This window comes from Ammospiza nelsoni, chromosome 2, assembly GCF_027579445.1.
Source record: "Ammospiza nelsoni isolate bAmmNel1 chromosome 2, bAmmNel1.pri, whole genome shotgun sequence".
NCBI lineage: Eukaryota > Metazoa > Chordata > Aves > Passeriformes > Passerellidae > Ammospiza > Ammospiza nelsoni.
In genome coordinates this window covers 9286995-9309864 of record NC_080634.1, presented here as the reverse complement: position 1 = coordinate 9309864, position 22870 = coordinate 9286995, and the positions used below count along the sequence as shown (strand labels likewise).

At 38.4% G+C, this 22870-nt stretch overlaps 1 protein-coding gene across 1 annotated transcript in view; it reads right to left on the bottom strand.

The window, feature by feature from the left end:
* Positions 1–22870, bottom strand: part of ROBO1 (roundabout guidance receptor 1) — a 288045-nt gene that overhangs the window by 83490 nt on the left and 181685 nt on the right. The window contains exons 5-6 of the mRNA XM_059466209.1: positions 3622–3742; positions 397–535 (exon numbers count right to left, since the gene is read on the bottom strand). Coding sequence (XP_059322192.1) covers positions 397–535; positions 3622–3742 — 260 coding nt within the window. The remainder of the gene's footprint in view (positions 1–396; positions 536–3621; positions 3743–22870) is intronic.

Here is a 22870-nt window from a genome sequence, read left to right as displayed (position 1 = left end):
TTCTGCAAAATTTTCAGTAATCACAAAAGACTCTTCAGGTGAAGAATTAATCTGCATCTGATACTACTGGCTGCACTTGGTTGTTTTATATTATATTTTATATTATATCTTATTGTTTTTATATTATATTTATATTATATTTAGCTTATATTTATATTATATATTATATGTTATATTTGTCAGGTGTTGTCACAACAAAAACTTGAAAACAGGCTGTTCTTAAGTTTCAACATAACTTGTAAGTTCACCTGGAGCTCAGTGCTAATTAGATATGTTTTATTGGATCAAGCCAGGCCTTTTATATTCAAGACAAAAATATGTTAGCTGTCAATCACTGAGTGGCCCCATCACACACCAAACTAGATGTTATAAAAAGGGTATAAGCAAGTACTGCACCTTGCTTTGGGCAGCTCTCCGTCATCTTTCCTCCATCTCACTGTAGGGACTGGGTCTCCTCTTGCCTCACACTTAAACTCCGCACTGTCCTCCACAGTCACTGCCAAATTGCTCGGTCTCTTCACAAAAGATGGTCTCTCTAAAGGGAAAGGAAAGGAAATCAAGGGTTAATCCAGCAGATCTGTGTCCAGATTGCACAGGATCTCCGTGAGTTTGCTCACAGGAGTCAGCAGCAGCAAGCACTTCATGCAGTAATTTCCAATGCTGCGTTTGAAAGGCAACTTTTTCTTCCGCCAGCACACATGGAGTAAAACAAGCAAAAAAACCCCAGAATGCCCTCTCTGTAGTTTTTGTTTAGATTAATTGCTGCACACCTATGCTCAGACTGTCTGGAACAAAAAGGTGACCTCAGTGCAGGCTGTGTTGTTTTGGTAAACCCGGTGCATTTCAGTAAAGGTGTTGATACACTTTTCTGTAACAGGATTCAAAGCTGTAGGTTGCTGGGCCATTCGTGCTTTCATAATTCCACATCAGGCTGCACTGCAGTGAGGTTTGCACACTCCCAAGGATAGGAGTGGTTTTAATAATTTCTGGAATATTCCAGGAATGACCCATCTAGAAGAGCAGCACCAGATGACAACAGCATGTCCATAAAAGAACTGGGAAGGTTTAACAGGAGAGTGTTTGGCAGGTTCCTTTGCCTAAGGCAGATGAACTTTTTGTCTATAAACCTGTGAAAGCTCTGAGGGAGTTGAGAAGGAAGTTGCATGTTTTGACTTGTATGTACTAAAGATATAAATATCATCCCCCTGGAACTGCAACAGTCTGAGGCCATTGGCACCATCAGGAAGTGTGAATGCCCAAAAATACACCACAAATTTCTCACAAGGGCACAAAAAAACCAGACAGAAGGATAAGAGACAATCCCACACTCTTCATGTCTCACATTTGTGTTTGAGAAAAGCAGTTCTAAATATTACTCTGGATTTGCAGACACAGAGATTCAATATTACAAAAACTTCATGGTTCAAAAAGGAATGTGACCTGAACAAAACCTTATTTAAAAAGAAATCTTCCTTTGTTCTAGAGGATGTCCAGACCAGCTGGACACTTGTGTTGTAGAAAAATTAACTTTGCTGGCAATGGTAGGAAATAATGTTAAATGAAATAGCAAGTTGATCTTTAAGCTGTCAGTTCTACCCTGAGTTTATATACAAGAAGTGAGAAATAAACCAGAGATCTACAGACATAAATCTAGCTGTGAATTAAAAAGACACAAATATAGACAACCCCCTACCCTGGCCCTTTTCTTGTAGGTGCTGAAAAAAACCAAACCTGAATGTAAGAAAACAACATCCAGATTAAATCTCAGAGTAGGAATAGTTTGGGGAAGAATATTTAACTTAAATATGCAAGAGAAAAAAGACTGATCTGGTAAGACCAAGAGTGCTGCCCACAAGAGGCACATTGTTCTCCAGATCAGTTTCCTGAAGGAAGAGTAATGGACTTCCAGGAGTTTTTGTCTGCCCATTTGTAACACTCTTATTGAAATGCAGAAACGGATAAGGGAAATCAACACTGATTTAAGAATCTGTCTTTGTCACATGATTATTTGGTACATACAAGGAAAGCTTAGCAAGGACCACTTTGAAACTTTCTAATATTACAGTTTCTGGCATGCAATCCTCCCTCTGATCTAAAGCAGAGACCTAGAAGCAAAAGTTCAACTTCTAAATAACCAAACCTCATAAATAGAAGATTAATGTAGAAAAATTTAAAATATGAAGTCAGCATATTACTTGCGCTTTTTCACGCATATCCAAGTCTGAGTTGAAAGAATAGGGTGTTTAAAGATTTTTAGACACGGGCTGGTAAGAAATTCAAACCTTTACTGACTCATTTGAAAACAAAACCTTGCTAGTTTCCCCAGGCTGAAAATCTTAATTATGTCTGACAGGAACAAGAGATGAAGAAAAAGCCAGACAGAGCTCTGCCTGCAATGCACCTCTCTCACAGGTTTTTAGCAAGAGAAGTAATTTTTCAGCCTAAGTTATCAAACAGTTCAGCCCATGACTCCCTGGCTGGCAGCAGACTAGTGATGAGCTATTACACGGTACAGTTAAATAGGAGCCTGGTGCCAGGACTTTACTCATGTAATTACAATTTACTTTCAAGTTTAGATTTTGCTTGAAAGTTCTGAAAGTCTATTTGACAATAAACTTCCTCCCCTAGTGCTTCAAAAGTGTTTATACAAAACCAAAATATACTAGTACAAGTTCCGCAGCTTCTAAAGGGTTACACACTACTTTCTTCCTGGATATTCAGTTTGAACAACTTTAAGATGGCATAAAACCTGTTTTATTTAGGAAACACCTAAACTCTGAACAGGTCTTCAAGTTGCCTGAGTCCTAGCTCAACAATGTAGGGAAGACAGGTAAAAGTGCCAAAGAAAGACAAGACAGCTCTTAAACATGATTTTAACAAAAATAAAACCACCAACAAGCTACTAGTACTGCAGCAGCATTGTGATGGAAACCAGTGTGCTTGGATGGTCTCATCCATTTCCAAAATGCAAGTTTTTTTATTTTTTCCAGAAACAATCAAGTTGTCTCAAGCCTCCTCTACTTTAAAGTAAAATGGGTCATGTTTTGAAGAAAAAGTACGTAAATTCTCCTATGCTGAAGGAATAGTGAGACTGCAGGTGGACTTAGAGCGTCCCTTCTGATGCTGCAACAAAACATGCAATTTTCAGCTAAGCTCAGCTATCTTAAATGAAAACAGATTTTTTTTGATCAATAGGATCACTTGAACAAGCAAATCTGTTGTAGTTTTACAACACTCAGCACACGTTCCTATAAATGGATAATTACTCCAAATAGAAATTTAGAGTAATTCTGATTCTCTCCAGTAACAAGGAAAAATTAAGCCTCTGCTTCTTAAACTTGTTAATTTTTGTTTTGTTCTTATTTCACAATACTGATCCAGTCATGGACACTGGAATTATTTTCAGTTTGAGAGTTAAACGCAAAAACATCTTCTAAGAGGAATAAATTGTCCAAGGTGGGCTGCAGACCCAGTGACTTCCTTCTAGTTACTAGATCACAACCATGACAAAAACATTTTTCAGCACTGAAAGGAAAATGGATCAGAATGTTTAGAGAAAGGCTTACCAGGAAAAACAAAAGATGTACATTTTCATCAATAGAGTCCAAAAGGAATTCTTACCTAAAACAGTGAGCTCTGCAACTTCACTTTCACGTTCTCCAACCATATTTGTTCCAACACAAACGTATTTGCCAGCATCGTTCTTTCTTGTGTACGTGATCATGAGCTTTCCTCCTCTGATCTAGGAAAAGTCAAGGATAACAGAAATACTTCAATATGAATTATCGATTTAATAATAATATCTTAGAAAATATTTTGTTCCAGATAAAACAACAAGCCATCTCTGGTTTTCCATTTCACAAAAAAAGTGGAAAAAATTACCATTAGTCTAATTTCCTTCTCTTATGCAAACAGCTTGTGTTTTAGTTTTATATTAGTATTTTAAAATCTCTGAGATTTGGAGACTTGTTAGTTTTTTTCTTCATTCTGTGTAATGTATTGCTGGTTGCTCACCAGCCTGTTTAATGCTTGTTAGCCAGAAGGACTACAATTCCTTCCCATGTACTGATACAATCAGGTGGAGACTAAAAATTAGCACAAGACATAAATCTCATTTTCACATCAAGTGCTGCAATTACTTTTTCTTGACAAGAAATATGTGCACACTATCCTGCTGCTGGTTGTGCTCATTATTATTCATGAATTTTGTGTTGTTTTGGTTTTCATTTCTTAAGGAAGTGAAGCAAATTCTTTATTCTTTAGTTCTTCACCTTAAATAAAGTAAGTTTGAACGATGATAAGCAGATGAGCAGAAGCAATTCTTTGAATTCAGCTTTTGGGAGATAAAAGAATTCCAATAACCCCCAAATCAGAAAACACACCTTTGCGATTCAAAATCTTATTATATTATATAAAAATGTACATTAAATGCATATGAAAATAACTGATATATTTTAAAGGATTTATTCCCCCGTTCTATTGACCAAATGGTTGAACAAGTTACAAAGTTCACCAAAATGCAGCAAAATTTGTGCAGGCAGCTGCATATGTACCATGCTTACTTTGATACACAAAGAAAGTTCCTTAATTACAGCAGATACATTCTGAAGTGCACATATGCTTACAAGCCCTATCACTTTTGAAAACCACTGCAGTTCAAGCCATGGGTGGAAGTAGACAATAAATAAAAGCCACATATGAAGCTACATGAAAGGCTCTAATGTGGTCAGTGACAAGGAGGAGAGTGTTCTCAATACGAGGTATTTAGCTCCAGTTGCCTGCAGCTAGAAATCTATCCCTGGAAATTTGACATCTTGAGCAGTGTTGGGCTCTGACTGTCACTGTAGGATGTACAGGCACAAAGATGACAGTCAGTTATTGAGATAAATGGACACGCACGTGGAGCATAGACAGTGTTGCATACAAATTTCATTCTGTTGCCTTTGGCACTCATTGCTTGAGAGCACAAGAGAAATGTCCTTTATCATTCAGAAAGCTGGTAATGCTGAAATTTCAGTGGAGATTTGAGGCATGAGGAATGAAAAAATAAAGGTGACCTGCAAACACACATTTTTCAAGAATTGATAGGCAGTTTCAGATTGCTGACTGCCTGAACTGGTGAGCAGGGGAAGAAGATGTAAACTATAACATAGTTATAGTCTGTCTGTATTTATTTCTGTTTCACATGTCCCTAAATCACAGAAAGCAATGATTTTCCAAATCATGTATGCAAAGGACTAAAAAAAAAACCCCAATTTTTTAATTACTTTCACTTGCATTTTGGGGTATTTGTATATCCAGATACATATGCAGAAATATACACCTTTTATGTATATAAATACTGACCACACTGGATAGAACAAAGAAATGTATTTATACGTCTCAAGAATTTGCCAACTCATCTGATGATTTCAAACCCATGTAAACTGAAATCAGTGATTTTTGTGTATGTCTTCAAAATCTAAATCCTAGTGACATTCAGTAGCATTTGTGCTCCTCTGTTATTTTATCACTTAAGAAAATCCCATTCAAATCCACCACAATATGACACAACTTCATATCTTGCACAAATTGTAACCTTAAGCAAGAACAATCCTAGGAATTTCTAGTAGGGATCGCTATGAGACTCTCTTCAAAGTGTAGATGGAGAGAAGTATTAAAGCAGAAACAGGAAAAACTAAAAAGTCATTGAAAGCTGCTTTTCTTGCAAGTTATTTGAGATTTAGATAAAGAAGGAGACACAGAGGAAACATTCCCTCATGGATGTTGAGGCAGACTTCCTAAGATGTGACATGCATGCTGAAGGACATGGAATTCTGAATGCACGTGCAAAAGGGTTTCTTTTGTTAGGTTGGTTGATTTCCTTAAAACATGAGAAGGGTTTAGAACTTTAGCTACAATGACGGTTATTCCACATGGAATTGTGATAAATTACACAGTCACAATAAAATGTCCCACCAGTGAATGTGGAATTACACGTGTCTGTAACTGGAGCAGGCACAGATGGCCAGAAGGAAGTGAACTTCCCCTGGTGGGCAACTACCAAAATTCTTCATTGCATTTTAAAAAATTAGGTACCCAACATCTCAACAAGACTGGACAATCCCTTCATTTTAATATGACATTGCAAATGAAAACTCCAGCAATGAACAATTTATGTTGGCAGTGTGCAGTATTTCTTCTCAACAGGCAATCCCACAAATACCTACGGACCACAGACCAATGGCTTTGAGTAAAAAAGTACACACTGGAAGACATGCATGTGAAATTTGGTAGGAACACATAAAGAATCACTACTGAATTTGTCTTACTAAGTTCATATCCAGTATTTAGAGCTGTAAATAGTCAAGTCACCTTTGGAGACAGTACATGAAATCTTGCAAATTACAACTATTCATAATCTGTGTATACTTAAAAGCTAATGAAGGCATTTTGATTTGGGTGCTCTGGCTCTTCTCATATTTTTACTGTTGTCCCAAAGTACACCAGCTGGACTTTATAGCAGCAAATGATATAATTTGCAAAAGTCACAGGCAGTGAGTGTACCATTACATCCCAAACTGCCTGCAGAGTTGTGACCATGCTGAATACCAAGAGAAGTCCCTTCTTCCTAGTAAACAAATACAGAAAACAGTTCTATTTCACTGTTCTAGGAGATATGGTTGTGTCATGGGAAAAGAACAGCTTTGCTAACTGCCAACGCTAAAAGTCTGATTCTGGAAGTAAGTGTCATGTTTCATTTATACCAAAATGAAGCCAAGGCACTTTTTGACTTTTCATGCCTCTTCAGTATCTTGTTCTGTGGCTACCAGCAAATCTATCAGGGATTTACTAGTAGGATAATACAAGAATAGCACTGAATTCATTAGAGAAAAAGATTGTGATCAGCATTTCACAGATGATCTTCAGCTGCCTGTAAGATGTATGAATTATTGTATATATGCTAAGAAAATATATGATGGTGTGGTGAGTTACAAAGACTTTTTGAAAGCTATTTTCTATGACCTGCCTGCCTGACCGTATTTTGCTCCTCATCAGTAAATTGCTCATTCAAGCAAGTCCACTTCATTTATTTCTTTAAACAATAGTTGGAGATGCTCATACAGAAAACTCTAGGCACCCACAGAGTTAACTAGGTCCAGAATTGTAAATTATGACCACCCAGCAGCAAAAAATCATATACAAATAATGAATCAACTCAGTCAGCCAATAAATCAGATCCATAAAATCTTACCCAAGGGTTCTACAACATACCACCAAGAATTCAGTATAGCTGTACACACATATATTCTTATTCTGAGACCATATTTTATATACCTATGTGTGTTGTGTATATGTGTGTAAATTTCTGCATGTATAAATCCATACCCATCTGTCTGTGTTATGAAATATTTTTATATATGGGGGTGATTCATTTACTTTTCACAGAAATGTGGTATGAAATATGAGACAGAATGAAGCCATAAGAGAAATGCTTGGGGAGTCCAAATATAAATGTGAGTGACATTTTCTTTTAACTTTCTTTCAGTTTCCAGTTTATTTCTATTTAATAAATGAAATCTGCTCTGTTGCAAAATAATAAAAAATTAATTTGAAAGCAAACAAATTAATAGGAAAAGCAAATTTAGACTGAAGAATGAAATACTGAATTCTTTTTGTATAGCCAGGGTTTCTGTATATGTGTTATCACAAATTTCATATATTTTAGTCTTCTATAGTACAGCATACATCAAAACACATTTTCTTTCATTTTCTATATTGAAAGTGGTGGGCATGTAATATTAACCTGCCAGACACTGCCTTTGCTTTTAAAGTGTCCCATCTAATTATGAATAACAGTACAACAGTCAAAGTACAAGGTGAGGCCAGGCAATTGTAATTAATAGTGCCACCAATGGTATATCCAAGTGAAATGGAGCTTTTATTTCTTAGTTAAGGAACACAGAGTTTGTTCATTTCCCTCTATCTGGTCTAGCATCCCAAAATATCCATATCACAACTCTCCACTGCAGGAGAGGCTGTCAGGCATGGAATGTCAGCAATAGAAGGCAGCTTTGCAGTTTGAACAAAGTTGAACAAAAAGGAGTACAAATGACTATCTATCTTAATTTTTATTTAAAAATTTGTATCTTGTTCCAAGCCTTGTGAATCCCATATATTCTTCCCTACCTATTATAGCATGCTTAAATATCAGACAGTAGACATCAAAATGTGTTTGGAGCAGGTCTTCAACAAAGACTAAAGTTTGTTCTTGTTTAACTTCAAAGTTCAGACAGACGAGTCTGTCCTGCTTTCCGTTCCATTCTCTGGGACCCCAGGAAGGTACATGCTGCCTCCCCCAGATCAAACACACAAAAAATTCTATTTGAAAGTAGTCTGAAACATTCTTTCAAGTGGTCTTCCTGTGCTGTAAATCTGTCATGACAAAGTACAAGTCAATTGTTCCCTGCTACCCTACAGACCAACAAAACAGCCTTGCAATACAGACAGGCAGCCTAAAGGAAGGTGCAAAATGCATAGGAAGATGGCTTTATGTAAAAAGAAGGTATTTAAGGTAGGTAAAATGACAATAGATTCAAGCTGCTGCTTCTGGCACCCCTGCCAATCTCATACATCAAAGGCAGAATCAGATTCAAGTCCCTTCATAAGATTCCTTTTCCCACATTTCTGGCCTCATTATTAATGGCTGTAACTACACGAAGGTGGATATCTACAAAGGTTTAAGGGTTATCTGTGTCCTGAATTGCTTGGTGAATTCAGAGGCAGCTGACAGTTATTCAGCCATTGGCATTATCACAAGACACCAAATATCACAATTACTTCATGTGTTTGATGCTTCACCCAACGAGACTGTAGAAACAGCCAAGCTATATGCAGAATTCCATAAATCAAGATCAGAAAAGAAAAATCCATGCCTCAGCATATGTGATTTTCAGAAGTTTGAAACTGCAACAAGTCCAAATTAACTTTCTATAAACATTTGGCTTTTGTTAATCACAAAGGAAGATTTAATTCAGAGGAAGATTTACTTCACAATAATCCGTATTGGCTCCCATTAGTAAGAACTAAATTCTGAGCAGACAGCTATGTTTATATTGCAATATTTGAACCAGTGAAATACTTCTCTCAAATGCTTTCACAGCTACAGCGCAAAACATTTTCTATGCAATTTTCTTCCTTTCTTATTCTAAACCAAGATTAAAATCTTACAACAAAAGCATGTTGCTACCATCTTCATGGTCTTAAATCTGTTCTACAAAGATCACCAAAAAATATAACAAAGAAGAAGCAAATACTTCATAGACTGTTTTTCAGTCCTGTTTCTTCAGTAACTGTTTTGTTACTTATTAAGTACAGAAAACACACTAAATTCAACTATTGGACAACACTTAGGCACATTTTATGGGTCACTAAAATTATATCTAGAACTATGAATCTTTCTGCACTATCCAAAGAAGGCCCTGCATGGGAATAATGAGTTTACAATGACAACTGTGAAATTTCTGTAAACAGTAGATTTAACCCCATGCATAAATCTCCCCTGGATGCACTGGTGCACATATAGCTTTCACTACAATCAGTGATTGAAATCAGAAGTAAAAGTGAACTTGAACTGAACTCAAGGTCTGGTATGTCTTCATTTGTCTTCCCTTAAGCAAGCCAGAGGATTTGAAGTATCAGTTACACATGAATTTTCTTTTAAGCATCACCACTACTGTGTTATTTACACATCTCCAAGGATAAAATCTCAGACCAGTCAGGGTTAATTTTCCACACAAAATCTCTCAGCTTTTAATTACCTTACCTAAAGAATCACAAATGCAAAAAAGAAAAATAATACTAACAAACCACAAATTTTAAAACATATTAAAACAATCCTACCTGGCAACCATAAAAGAAACTACATAACCCAAATCTGCAGAGGAATTTAGCAGCCTGTTTCTCACTGTAAAAGAAAAACCAAGGTCACTCTAGGGGGTGTCTTAGAGTCACCAAGGATGAAGACAAGGCCAACCTACACCCCCAGACCTGACTGCATGTGGCAGATCACACCTGCACCCTGCAGACAGCACCAGGGGTGGAGGGAGGAGAGTGCAACCAGGAATTTCCAAAGGGGCCCAGACTCTGCTGCTGATCCAAGGGAATTTCAGTTCTGACTGTCACTGCAGGTATTGACAATATCATCATGCTTTTCTAAGTCTGGAGCTAATGATGGCAGGATGACAACATGGATTTGAGACAACTGTATATTGTGGGGTGTATTTCATCAATAGAAGATTTCCTACTTTCCCCTAAGAAAAGAGCAGCTGCGCAGAGCACAAGTTTTCAATAGCAGAGTCCTAACGTTCAATTTCAAACTTAGAAGGATGGGTAGGTAAAATTTCACCAAGACTTGTAATCTGATGAAAGACATTTCTCAGAGTGCAGATTTCTCACAGCCATTGTGCTAAAATACAGGGTTTTTCAAGGTTCTTATGGAGGGTCTTCTAAAGGGAACTGTTCTGACAGGACTCAAGTTATCAAGATTTTTGAAGTAGAAGTTTGTAGGTCTTCTACCATGAGCACCCACAAGGAAATGAAAGGCCTTCAACATGCAAAACCAAGGATCTCCTAGACTTACAAGTCCAATTGTGAAGCAGCAACAAAATCCTCACAGTTTGAGAGGAGGGACTAGAAATGAATTATTCACATTTTTCTCCTGGCTGGTCTGTGCAGCGGGTCATTATTTTCATCTGTGGCCTCAGTCACTCCGTGACCTTGTGAGATGCAGCAGCTTTGGCTGAGACTCCCACTCGTCTGGGAGAGCAGGCACATCCCCTGTGAGCCTGGCTGCCCACTGCTGGCTCCGCACTCCAGGGATGCAAATCTCAGCTCCCGGATCCTTCCCGTGACCGCTGCGCTTCCTGCACTAAATTGCCTGTGAAAGCTTTCCTCCCTGGAGCTGGCACAGCCGCCTCCCAGGGGAACAGGGATTTGCTCAGCTCCTCTGGGGCTAAACCTGAGCTCTTTATGGCAGAGAACACGCACTGAGAACCAAACCAAGCAAATAAAATTAGTCACAGGTGACTAAAGTGCAGCGGATTCTTTCGTACAATTCCAAATTTGTATTTTGACAGTTTTAACTTTTGAGACGGATTGGACTTCTCATTCAAAACGTTTTCTGTAAAAACTTTAAAATCAATTCCCAAAGAAGTTTTGGCCCTGCCAACTAAACACTACAAATACACAAGTATTTTGCAAAAGTAGCCTTAAAAAAATATAAAATGTTTTCTAACGTACCTAAAATCCTACTGATTTTCTGTCTTTTGCAATGGAAATGAGATCACACTTCAAAAGAAGGATATAAACCCATGTTAAATTTCTATTGCATTTATCTCTGAGTGAGCCTAAGTTCAGTAGAACTCTTTTATAGTAAATGCTGGACACAAAAAAGTTGTGAAAACATTAAACTTTCCCATCATTTGTCAAAAAGAGGAGCATATGCACTGCAATGCTGATTTTCCATGAACAGTTAAACACAAAAGTCATACATTATTCTGCCACATTTCACTCTTCCATCACTGTTCACTATAGCTCTCGTGACTGCAGCACATGCAAATCATAAATCACAGATTTCCTTGTGTTTTTTGTGGTTTGCACACAAGCCTTGTGTTACAGGAATGAGGCAAAAACCTGCAGTCATAGGCAGCCACAAGCAAATCTTGAGTGTAACTTTCATTATTTCTGAAGGATTGCTGAAAATCCACTGTGCTAGACTCTACAGAAATCCCTTTGCTTGGAGGATGCTAAAATTAAACTCACAAAGAACAAGGAGAAGAATGTATGCACAGAGAGGCAAAGAGCAAATCCCCCAATTTCCCCAGCTCCCAGAGCAGCCCAGAATTATCATTTTTGTGCTCAACTTTAGATCCTCCAGAGAAACTCCACAGGCAGGGAATGACCTGCGCATCTTGGTCCGTCCACAAACGTTTTTTGTTGCCACAGGCTTAACAACACAAGACTGATCTCCAGCAACACACAGTGAGCCAGGAGCTACCTGGAGCTTCATTTACTCGTGAAATAAGCCAGCCCAGGTTGCAACCAAGCAGAACAAAGCATGCACTGCTCCCGTGCTCACATATCCATCCTTTAGCTGTGATACCCCTGAGTGCTGCTGTTCCTGCACACTGAGAATGCGCTGCCCTCTGCTTGGGCTCTTCCCACCCAGCCCTGTGCCTCTGGAGCAGCAAACCCTCATTGCTGAGTGCATAAATGGAAGTGAGAAGCCAGAGAGAAGGAAGAGAGTGAAGCCCAAAAAGCGGTGCTGGGGGCTGCCCCAGCTATTCAGGCGGGCTCTGGAGCCCTGCTGGGATAATTGCTTCCTGCACAGCAGCTCCTTGCTATTCTTCCCAGATGCCACAGTGGGTTTAAACTTCTGGCACAATTCTTGTTGGAGTTAAAAGGTTATTGTAAACTGCACCAATGGAAAAGGCTGAGAGGGAAATGTGGCTGCAAGGGAGGGAGAAACTATTCTGGATACTGAAATTACTAGCTGCTTTTCACATTTGTATGTACAAAGCAAATTAGCTGGCCAGGTTCTGTATGGAAATCAGTCTCCTGTTTGCTGATGTTTGCTGTTAATAGAACAGGCTTGTAGAAACGGCAGAGAAATTGAAATTACTCTGCACTCTATTTTCCTGTTTCATCTTGTGACTGTGTGCACGTCTCCTTTAGAATTAGTACTCTTCTATCATAAATGAGAAGCTTTGACAGCTCCTGTATGAGCAGTGTAAAAGAACATAATGGATAAAAAAGTAATCTTTACAGAAAACTAGAAGTGTTACTTGATCAGATTTCAGTTCACTTGGTACAAATTACCTTTTTATGACAGTGACAAGAAGTTAAAAACTGGATATGCCCTCCCACAGCATACTCTTCCCCAAAACCACAGAAAAAGCCCACACTGTGTTTCCAATACATACAAATACAAATACTGAGTCTGAAGTAAACACTTCACTTTTAAAGGCATTACTGTTTCTTTACCAGCTACTTAGCATGAGAAACAAAAAAAAAACAAACAAACAGTTATAATTTTGCATTTAACACCCATCTATCTCACATTCTGGCTCAATTTTTCAAAAGTAGATGGCAAAATTTAGGAGTCCATGGCTGCTGGAGAAGGTGTGTGGTACTCAGCATTTCTGCTTGTCTGATGGACATACAGACATGTCCACATAGTTGAATTTGCAATTCCACTTTCCAGACCTGGTCCTGAGTGCTGATCACCAAAAGGAGCTGACTGTGGCCCCTGGCACGCCATGCACCAGTGCCACCATGGCCCATGAGGACAATTTAAAAATGAGAGCTGCCCTCCACAGAAGGTCTGAACTCACCACTCCTGAGGCACTCTCTGACTCCAATCAGTGCCCCAAATGTGCAAAAATATTTAGAGGGAAAATGTTTTAGAGTGGCATTTCTTTGTGTTGTAAAGACAATGATGCAAAACACACACACTAAAGAGTGCCAGAGAAAGTTGACCCATGTGAACAGACAAGGAAGACATTGATAACATCCATGCAAACAAGCGACCTTATCAATAAGCTTCCCTAGGCTTCTTGTCTGCTTTTCTAACACAAACATTTACAGGATCAACTCATACTTGAATACATAAGCAAATTACAGTATGTCACATGAGCACCCTGATGTCTGCACCAAGGTATAAGCTTACAGAAGAGTTTGTAGACAATAAAAAATCATCCTTGTTTATCATAGAGGACAGAGATCCACTGTTTGCACTTATTTATACCCAGAAAAGCTAAATAATTGATATTTGCCACTCTTGCAAAATGATTCTTTATAGAAGTCTCACATTGTGGTTTTCAAACAATTAATAAGCATTCAGAATTAAGGAGGAAGAATCTAAGAATTCTCAAGTATGATAAATATAAAAAGAAACATTCAGTGAATCTAATAAATCATCAAATGTGCTTTGTATTTTGCATTGTACTGTTAGTGACTATCCTTCATGTGTTTGAACCAGACTTTTTCTTAGACAGCCACATTATTGACTTTGGAAGACAAAAGAAAGCAAATTTCTTCTGAAAGTGGAAGTCAATCATGGCCAGAGAAGCAATCATTTCTGAGAATGTTTGATAAAGAGTGAATAAACATGTTCTGATAACTGTCTTCTCCTTTCCAACAGTTCCATCTGTTGCACGTTTGACCAAAGTGCCATAAAATCATAAACAGTTTAGTCATTTGATGAGATTCCCTTTCAGTGGATTGCAATTAAATATTGCACATTTTTCCAGACCTAAAGTTTGGCAAGAAATGTTTGGTAAAATATAACATGATTAGTTTTACTATATGTCAGAAGAATGCTTAAATATTCTTAAGTTTCTGAAAACAGGAATTCTGGACAAGCCTACTAGATTGAAAATTTCGTTCAAGATCTGGCAGGCCTAAAGCACAAATGTTGTATTACAGATATTATTACTGGCACTTGCAAGCATACATGCCAAGAACAATCTGATATGCAGGCCATTCTATGCATGGAGTATTAAAATAATAAAATATTAAAATATTTGCTGTATTTTGAGTTGCCTTTAATAATGCATTAGATTTGGATCTTGGCTCATCTTGCAAAGTAATTTCATATCAGGACTGCCTGGAAAGTTACCACAAAGGTATTACTTTATGATCCTTTAGTTTATGATTAGTTTATGAACTTTTCAACAAATGCTTGGGAGAAATTCACCTTGAGGCAGAGGACTGGGCCTGACACACTTGTAGCCCAACCAGCAACTCTATCCCTGAGACAAAAACCAAAGCAGGAAGAGGGATTTAATGAGATGCACACTTCTGTGAGGAGCAAAAGAACTTAAGTTCTTTAAATGTGGACTTGGGAGAAAGAAGGTATACATAAAGGATTCCACTGGAAAGGAATTTTTTGTGCCAAATTAGTCAGGTAGGCACATAGATGTCAGAGTGGCTTCCAGTGTTTCTTTTTCTGTACGATCATGTAGTTAAATGAACAGTACTTTGCCTTTTCAGAACCCTCTTTCATGAAACTCCTCTTCAAACACTCCCAAAGGGCAAAACCATTGGGTCACACCTAACTGGAGTTAGCACAATTGTTATAACTATTAAAAGTTTTCAGACAAATCTAAGGGAAGGAAAATTACATACATCTAACTTAAATGATTGATTTAAGGCTTGCTACCTAAAAGAATCTGTTCCAAGCATTAATGGAGAGCACAAAAAAGGATGCAACCCTGTCCTAGCATCATCTCAACTCTCTCAGCTGAATGTAAACTGGACAGAGATAACTTTGTATATAATTTGAATGCTGCAAATTGCTACCTAGGCATAATGTTTCTAGACTTATTTTAAAGACTGCATTTTGTAGCAGGTAAGAAGCAAAGAATACAAAGGTAAAAAACTAGCGTACTATGGGCTGCTCAGGGTTAAAAGTAATCTCCTCCACAAGCAGAAACAAAAAATCCTTTCACATTCTCCACAGCACCTGAACAAATACATCATCTTTACCTTATAAAACTTGTCAACACTGGTAGTATCAATTCTCCAATGAGAATTTGCTGAAGTCCTTCAAAACAATGTTCAGAGAGAGAATTAATTGATTCTGCTATCTCTTGGTTTCATTATTTGATGAACACAAAACTGATGGCCATTAACAGCATCCAGAAGTAGGTGTGGCCAATCAAATGTGTTTTATCAGAGGACAATCTTGTGGGGAAAAAAATGAACTCTGCTAGGAGCACATTTAGAATCACAGAATTGTTAAAGTTGGAGAAGATCTTCAAGATCAGTGAGTCCAACTGATAATGTACAATATATTAAAATAATATTGTAACACAACTTGGAAAATCTGTGTCAACAGGCTTCTCTTATTAAAGAGTTCTCTTGGCTGGTTATCAATGCCACAGACAAGTATTTGTAGATACCATTTACTGGATTAACAAAACAAATCCCATTCTAATTATAATCAGCTTATTATCCAACATGATACCTTGCTAAGAGAATTCCAAATAAATAAAGGGTCCTTAACCTGTCAGTAAGTAGAACTTATCCCACAGAACCAATATTTAATGCTGACATTTTGTCTGTTACCACAGGCTTATTTGCACTGTGCAGCAGGTATGAATGTGTCTATTTTCAAATTTAAATAGAAAATGCTTCTTCATCTTTTTATTTTTGTTTTTAGTCCTTATTATTAAAATAGGTTGCTGTTTTAATAAAAGCAGAGATAAATCTAGAAGTTTTAAAATTTCATGTCTATTTTAACACAAAATTAGGAAGAAACACGATTTACTGTCAAAAATCAACAAGACATATTCCTGTGAAAAAGAAATGAGGAGCTGAGACTTCAGTTTAAGTTGTGTGCAACAGTGTAGGTTGATAAAGGCTGGAAAAGCCCAGGCATCCCGAACATCAGAAGCTGTAATGATGTGCTAACCTTGGTGACAGGCAGAAGAGAAGGGTCAAGGGTTCAGCTGGCATCCCTGGGGGGATCCTTCAAGGTGAATCTGAGACTCATTTTCAGGGCAGCACAGTAAAACTGACACTGCACTCTGAGAAATGTACATGCTACAAAGATGAAGAACTGACTTCTTCTTGAACCTGCTATTCATAGCAGTAGAAAAAATGGTCTTTGTTGAGATGGTTAAAGTAGGGAGAACAGAGTTCACTACCACATGAGATAGTAAAAGATAACATTTTTAAAGATCACATCTCTTTTTGAGTTGGAAATAATTACCACAGCAGGCTTGCAATTTAATTTATTCTGGTTGCTCCAGCTACTATAAATCTTGTGTATTTTAGAAATTATTTCCCATGTCCTACTTAAAAGGTTCAGATTGCTAAAGTTAAGGTTCCTCCTCCCATTGAAAAACCCATTACATCTACCTACCTTTATTAACCTCAAGAATAACAGATACAGCAGATGACCTCTTACAACACCAAGATGACCTCTTACAATACCAAAGCCTTAGATTATCAGTGACAAAAGCAGAGTAATAGTTGTCACCACCAGTCAGGTAATTTCTAATATTTAAAAAATGGCAATGTAAAGGATACAGGCAAAACAGGGGAATCTTTTTAGCAGAAAGTCTCATTGGAACAAAAACTGAGAATCAACATGCAATATGTCCAAAAAGCTGGAATACCTTAAGTACCTTAAGGACAAACAAGCCAATAAAAAGTGAAGCAGTAACATTAGCAACAAAAGTGTGAAGAATGTCAACTTATTTAGCACTTCAAAAAGAAGCCTCTTCTCTTGCTATAAATTATACTATATACTTCCCTGGAAAGTATTAGTCTCAGGAAATACAGTGGTAAAACTCACACTGATTTCAGTAATGCCAGAATTCCACCCTAGGAGTTCAGGATGTGTGCAAAGCCTATTTTAGTGAAACATGCTAACCACACAGATTTCCCAGGAGTTATAATCATGCAAAGTACCTGCTCTGTAGACATTCCTAAATTATTACAAACCCCCAAGATCCTTGAATACAAGGAACAATAATCTCAAAACCACTGTAATGCTTCAGCATATAGTTAAATGATAGAGATGTTTTCTTTATAATCACAGAAAATCTCTAAGTTATTGTAGCTGGGCTAGATCCTGCAAGTGTTATAGAATCACAAACACCTGGAGTACAGCATGGCCTGAATATGAAAGTGAGGATATGATTCTACTGTTTTGTCTCCAAATAAGAGCCTATTTATGATTTAGGATGCAATAACACTTCACACTTTGCAAAGTGGCACAACACAGCTTTGTTGCAAGCGTCAGGCTGCTTTACATGTATGAATGAATTCAGGTCCACAACTCATGAAATGCTGAATAAGAAGAACTGAACAACTTCAAGGCTTGCCCAAAATCACACAGGAAGATTGCAGCAGCAATCTGCTCTGCTTAGCGTGCAGACTCTCTTCCTCAAGGCCATCTTTCATTTACTGCACAGTAATTTTCTCTGTAGGAAAATGTTTTGCAGCACACTTCTAGAAATCACATTGCAATGACTGTACAGTCTCATGGCAAAACAGATCTTCTGTGATTGTATTCTATTCTAGTGTGCAGGTCTGCTAGAGAGCACAAACACTCATTTCTGGAATACCTGCATTGCACCATGAAATTACTTCAGTCTGGTACCTGCAGCTTCTGTGGTAACACTTTACCCTGAATTAGCAGTTTTATTTTTTTTTTTCATTCTCGATTTTCATTAGGTCTTACTCCAAGAGAAATGCTCAAACTGAACACCACTGCTCAAAGAAGTCCTAAGAGACAAATGATTTCAAAATGAATGGGGAGAGCAAGATGTGCAGAGCTTGAAATGTGAGGTGTGCTGGAGTTTACTCTGAGCCATCATGCCAACATCTTTCACTTTCAAAAATCCAACATTCTGAATGGCACAGACACTCTGGAATACAATGATGCAAAACTTACAGTTAAGAGATCTTGATTCATCATCCTTTTGTTCAGGAAACCAAATATTTCATATTTTGTGAGGGAGGATAAATTACTCAAGCAGAGATATCTCTATGGCTAGTTTCAAAATTCAGTATATTCCATGTGGCAGTAGAACAAGGAAAGCTTTTTCACTTTCTCTTGCTTTTTTTTTAACAGCATTATTTTCCATGCCAAATTTTTGGGGTTTATTTACTCTCAAATTTACTCACTTTTACCCCTCTTCTCTCAGTGTAATTTATTCTCCCCTGTGCAGCCAGAACCAGGAGGCCAAGCAGAGGCAAGCAGACAACTGACAACAGCAGCAGACAGAGGCAAGAGCAAAGCTGCTGAGTGAGGAAAAACAAGATGAGTATAAATAGATCCAAGTGTAACTAACCACCCACACTTTTAAACAAAGGAACAATCTCCATGTGACCATGTGCCAAAGAGAATCTTGTTAGATAATGATTGTTAAGAAGGAAAAAAAAAATCAATTAATTGCTCAGTGCAGCATGAATATGAGCAAGAATTATCCTACAGCTAGATTAAGAAAGAAAGCAAATTTGTTTTTTTTTCTTTTTCATTTTAAGGAGGACAACCTCTTGCAGGCAGACTTGGCCCTGCATAATACTACATAGGAGTCTGGAATAACACCCTGCAATGTGTGTGTGAATCCCTCACTCCTGCATGTGGTGAATATCTGAACTTGGCAGTAAGTAATTGTGAGTATATTATTACCTGGAGAGAGAGAAGTACTCTGTTGGGTTGAGGAAACCCAAGAACTGAGAAATTATTATTTTTGAAGTGCTGTGATTTGGACTAGACTTTTCATATAACCAGAAGCATCACAGGAAACTCAGTAAGGCAAAACTATCCAAACAAAGTGAAATAAGCAAAAGTGAAGTTGACAGAACTTTCAAAAAGTAGACCAAAAAATCAAAGCAAACCAAACAAGAAGCTCTAATCACTTACAGCTGTTCAAGGCTCCAAAAACGGGCACTGTTCTTCTCTACTATTTTTATTCTACATTTTTCTTTTGATTATGAGAACATAATATGTGCAAACTCAGCACACAGATTGTTGAGGTTTTATTACACATGCTTTTAGAGTTAGTGTCATTTTTACTTTACAGAAGTAATTCCTAAAATAAGCATGATACACAATAAAGTCTCAGTTAGCAGTTATCCGATATTTAGATTTTAAGTGACAACATGTGGCTGCTGTGGTGTACAAGCAAGTAGGAATATCAAAAATGCCAAGTACAATCAAATTTATAAGGTCCACTGGAGACTTTCAAGAACAAAAATGTACCTTTTTTTTTCTCTCTCCCATCCCCCAAAATGGAGAGGGTTTCAGTGTTTGGAAAACAGCAAACACAGTGAGGAGCTGGGTTCCTTCACTGTACAGACTGGCCACAAATAATACATTAATTTCTGCAGGGTATCTGTATATTAAAACATGCTTTACAAATGGAAATATTCCTGTATAAGAGCATAAAATAAACCTAAATATAGTAAAAAAAAAAAAGAAAAAAAAACAGGCTGACAGGTCCAGGAGGCTGCATGAAAGAACCTTGGAAGGCAGAAAATTTGTTTTGCACATTAGACCTGTAGGGACCCTAAGTCCCATGTCCAATGGAATCTACTCCACACACTTTTTCTGCCTGTACACAGGTTGCCCAGTTCCCACTGTGAGTCCTAATGTTCAGTGTGTCAGACTCATAAAAGCCTAATTTTTTTCAATATCACTTTCCCACCCATTGTTTTTGTTCCTGAGGAGGAATGAGGGAAGGCGCAGCACTCACAAAGGGGCTGGGGAAAACAGCGTTTCCAGAAATGGGTTTTTGATTTAGAGGGGCATACCCACACTCCACATTTAAGACTTCCCTGCAGCTGATGGAGGGAGGGGAAGGGAAGAATTAGCTTTCTAAGCCCAGTTTTCATCTTTATTGTCTGTAATATAAGCAAAGGCTCCTTTCCTGACTGCTTAGAAAAACTAACCAAACAAAAATGTTTCTTTTTCATTAGCAGAATAAAATGAATGAAGAAATAATTTCCCTCCCACATCCTTTTTTCATCTCTCTTATTCATCCAAAAAAACCCCAACAACGAGACTGTCAGCCAAACAAAACAAAGAATTTACTTTCTCAGCATAATAAATCACCTTTGTTCCTAACTATCCAAATCATAAAGTCCTACACACCCTGGATAGCTCCTCAAGTAACCTAGTCTGAGATAACAACCACCTGGCTTTTTATTATTTTTTAGGGAGAAGCTTCCCAGACACCATTTCTATAATTTCACATAGTCCCAGAGGTTCAAAACTCTCAATAAGCCATTTCAACAAGAAAATCCAGATAGTCTAATATCTAGGCCTGTAAACGTCCCAAAACTCAGAGATCTATCACATACTCTATTTGCTGCAGGCATTTATTTTCTTTTACTATCTAGGTCATCAGTTCATGACTAGGGACAAAAGAAATCTGTAGAGAATTTTCACTCAATGAGAAGTTTTCAAATTCCTCTAAGTCCACAGAGTATCTGCAAAAGAGCCCCATTCTTTTTTGCTTCACTTTCACAATGGAAGGCTGAAATCGGTCTAAAATAAAGCTGACCGTTGAAAAATACACCCTTATTTCACATTATAGAAATACTTCTCACTACTGCTGGGTGAAACAATACTGAGAAACCATAGTTATGCATGTCTAATGCTGAACTTTTTAAGTGTTAAGAAGACAAAAATAGCTGGAGCAAAGGACATCACTGATGCAAAAGAAAATTTTTGAAAGTTGTGAAAAAACCAAAAGGAACAGATAGTCTAGATAGTCTTACAGCTCTGGGGTCAAATATGATCAGCAATAACTGGTTTTAAAATGCCAGCAGATGAATGACCATAGGGAGCCTTTTAATCTAACACTGAATTATGATGAGTTTTAATTCCAGTACTTTTGGTTAGTGTAAACACCATCCATAAATCTGATAACCTCACACAGTGGATGACACTACTACCAACGATGCCCTTGGGAACACAGGAGGTCAGTTTGGTCCCAAATGCAAAATCTAGTCACTGTGACAGCCAGCACAAGCCAACAGACCCTCCTCAGCCCACAGATGTTTGACACTGGGCCACCTTTTGCCCTGCATCATGATGCTCCTTCCCTTTTCCCTGATTCCAGAGACCATCATTACCCTTTGGAGACATCTGCTGGGAAGACATATCACATCAAGTGTCATGGTTTACCCTATGCAGCACAGAAGATTCAGGGCTAATAATGAGCCATTTAAACTAATTAAAACAATGCTGGGTATTGAGCATGACCTGAACACCTGAGACTGGTTGGCTTTTTCCTCACCATTTTCTTACAGCCAATGGAGAAAGCACCTCAAAGAAGCATTTGGGACAGATGATACGTCCAGAGGACAAGGTTGGTGAGGGAGTTGGAGCACAAGCCCCACAAGGGATAACTGAGTGAGCTGGGGGTGTTTAGCCTGGAGAAAAGGAGACTCAGAGGTGACCTTATCACTCTCTACAACTCCCTGGAAGGTGTTTGCAGTCAGGTGGGGTTGGGCTCTTTCTCCAGGCAGCAACTGACAGAACGAGGGGACACAGTCTCAAGCTGCACCAAGGGAAATTTAGATTGGATATTAGGGAAAAGTTTTTTATGGAAAGAGTGATGAAGGAATTGGAGAGTGATGAGGAATTGTGTGCCTGCAGAGGTGGTGGAGTTAACATCCCTGTATATGTTCAAAAATAGAGTGGATGCAGCGCTCAGTGCCATGGTTTAGTTGAGGTGTTGGGGCATGGGTTGGACTCGATGATCTTCAAGGTCTCTTCCAACCTAGTGATTCTGTGATTCTGAAAGAGCTGCAAAGCAGGGAACATCCACATGGGCATTTTCAGGCTGTTTGCCTTGGTCTGGCACATGGATGGAGACATCAAGCTCCTTCTGCCCGCGGTGCCGGCGCGCTCGAGCCCGTCTCGCAGCAGGGCTCGTTAGCGTGGGCTCGGCGCCACCTTAACCACTGCCAGATGGCTGCCACAGCCAGCCCACAGCCCACATCTGCCCCACAACATCTGCACAGCCACGCTCCTCCCAATGGCAAACCCGAAACGCGGGCTGCTAGGGGAGAGCCTTGTAAATAGGTCAGGATTTCCAATCCACACCAACGTGTGGAATTTGAGCCCTCGCTCTTGGCAGCTGTGGTCGGGGCTGCAGACTGCTTGTGGATGTGTTAGAGATGAGAAGTTTTGTTTCAAAGGGCTAAGTCTGAAAAATGAAGTGAGGATGGTCAGACTCCAAGTAGGATGGAAGAAGAGAAAGAGGAAAATAGAAACAGAAATAAAAGTCTGTGTGATATTTTAGCCCAGGCTATTAATCAGAATTTCTACAACCTTCCAAGGTGAGTGTGGTCCTCTGCA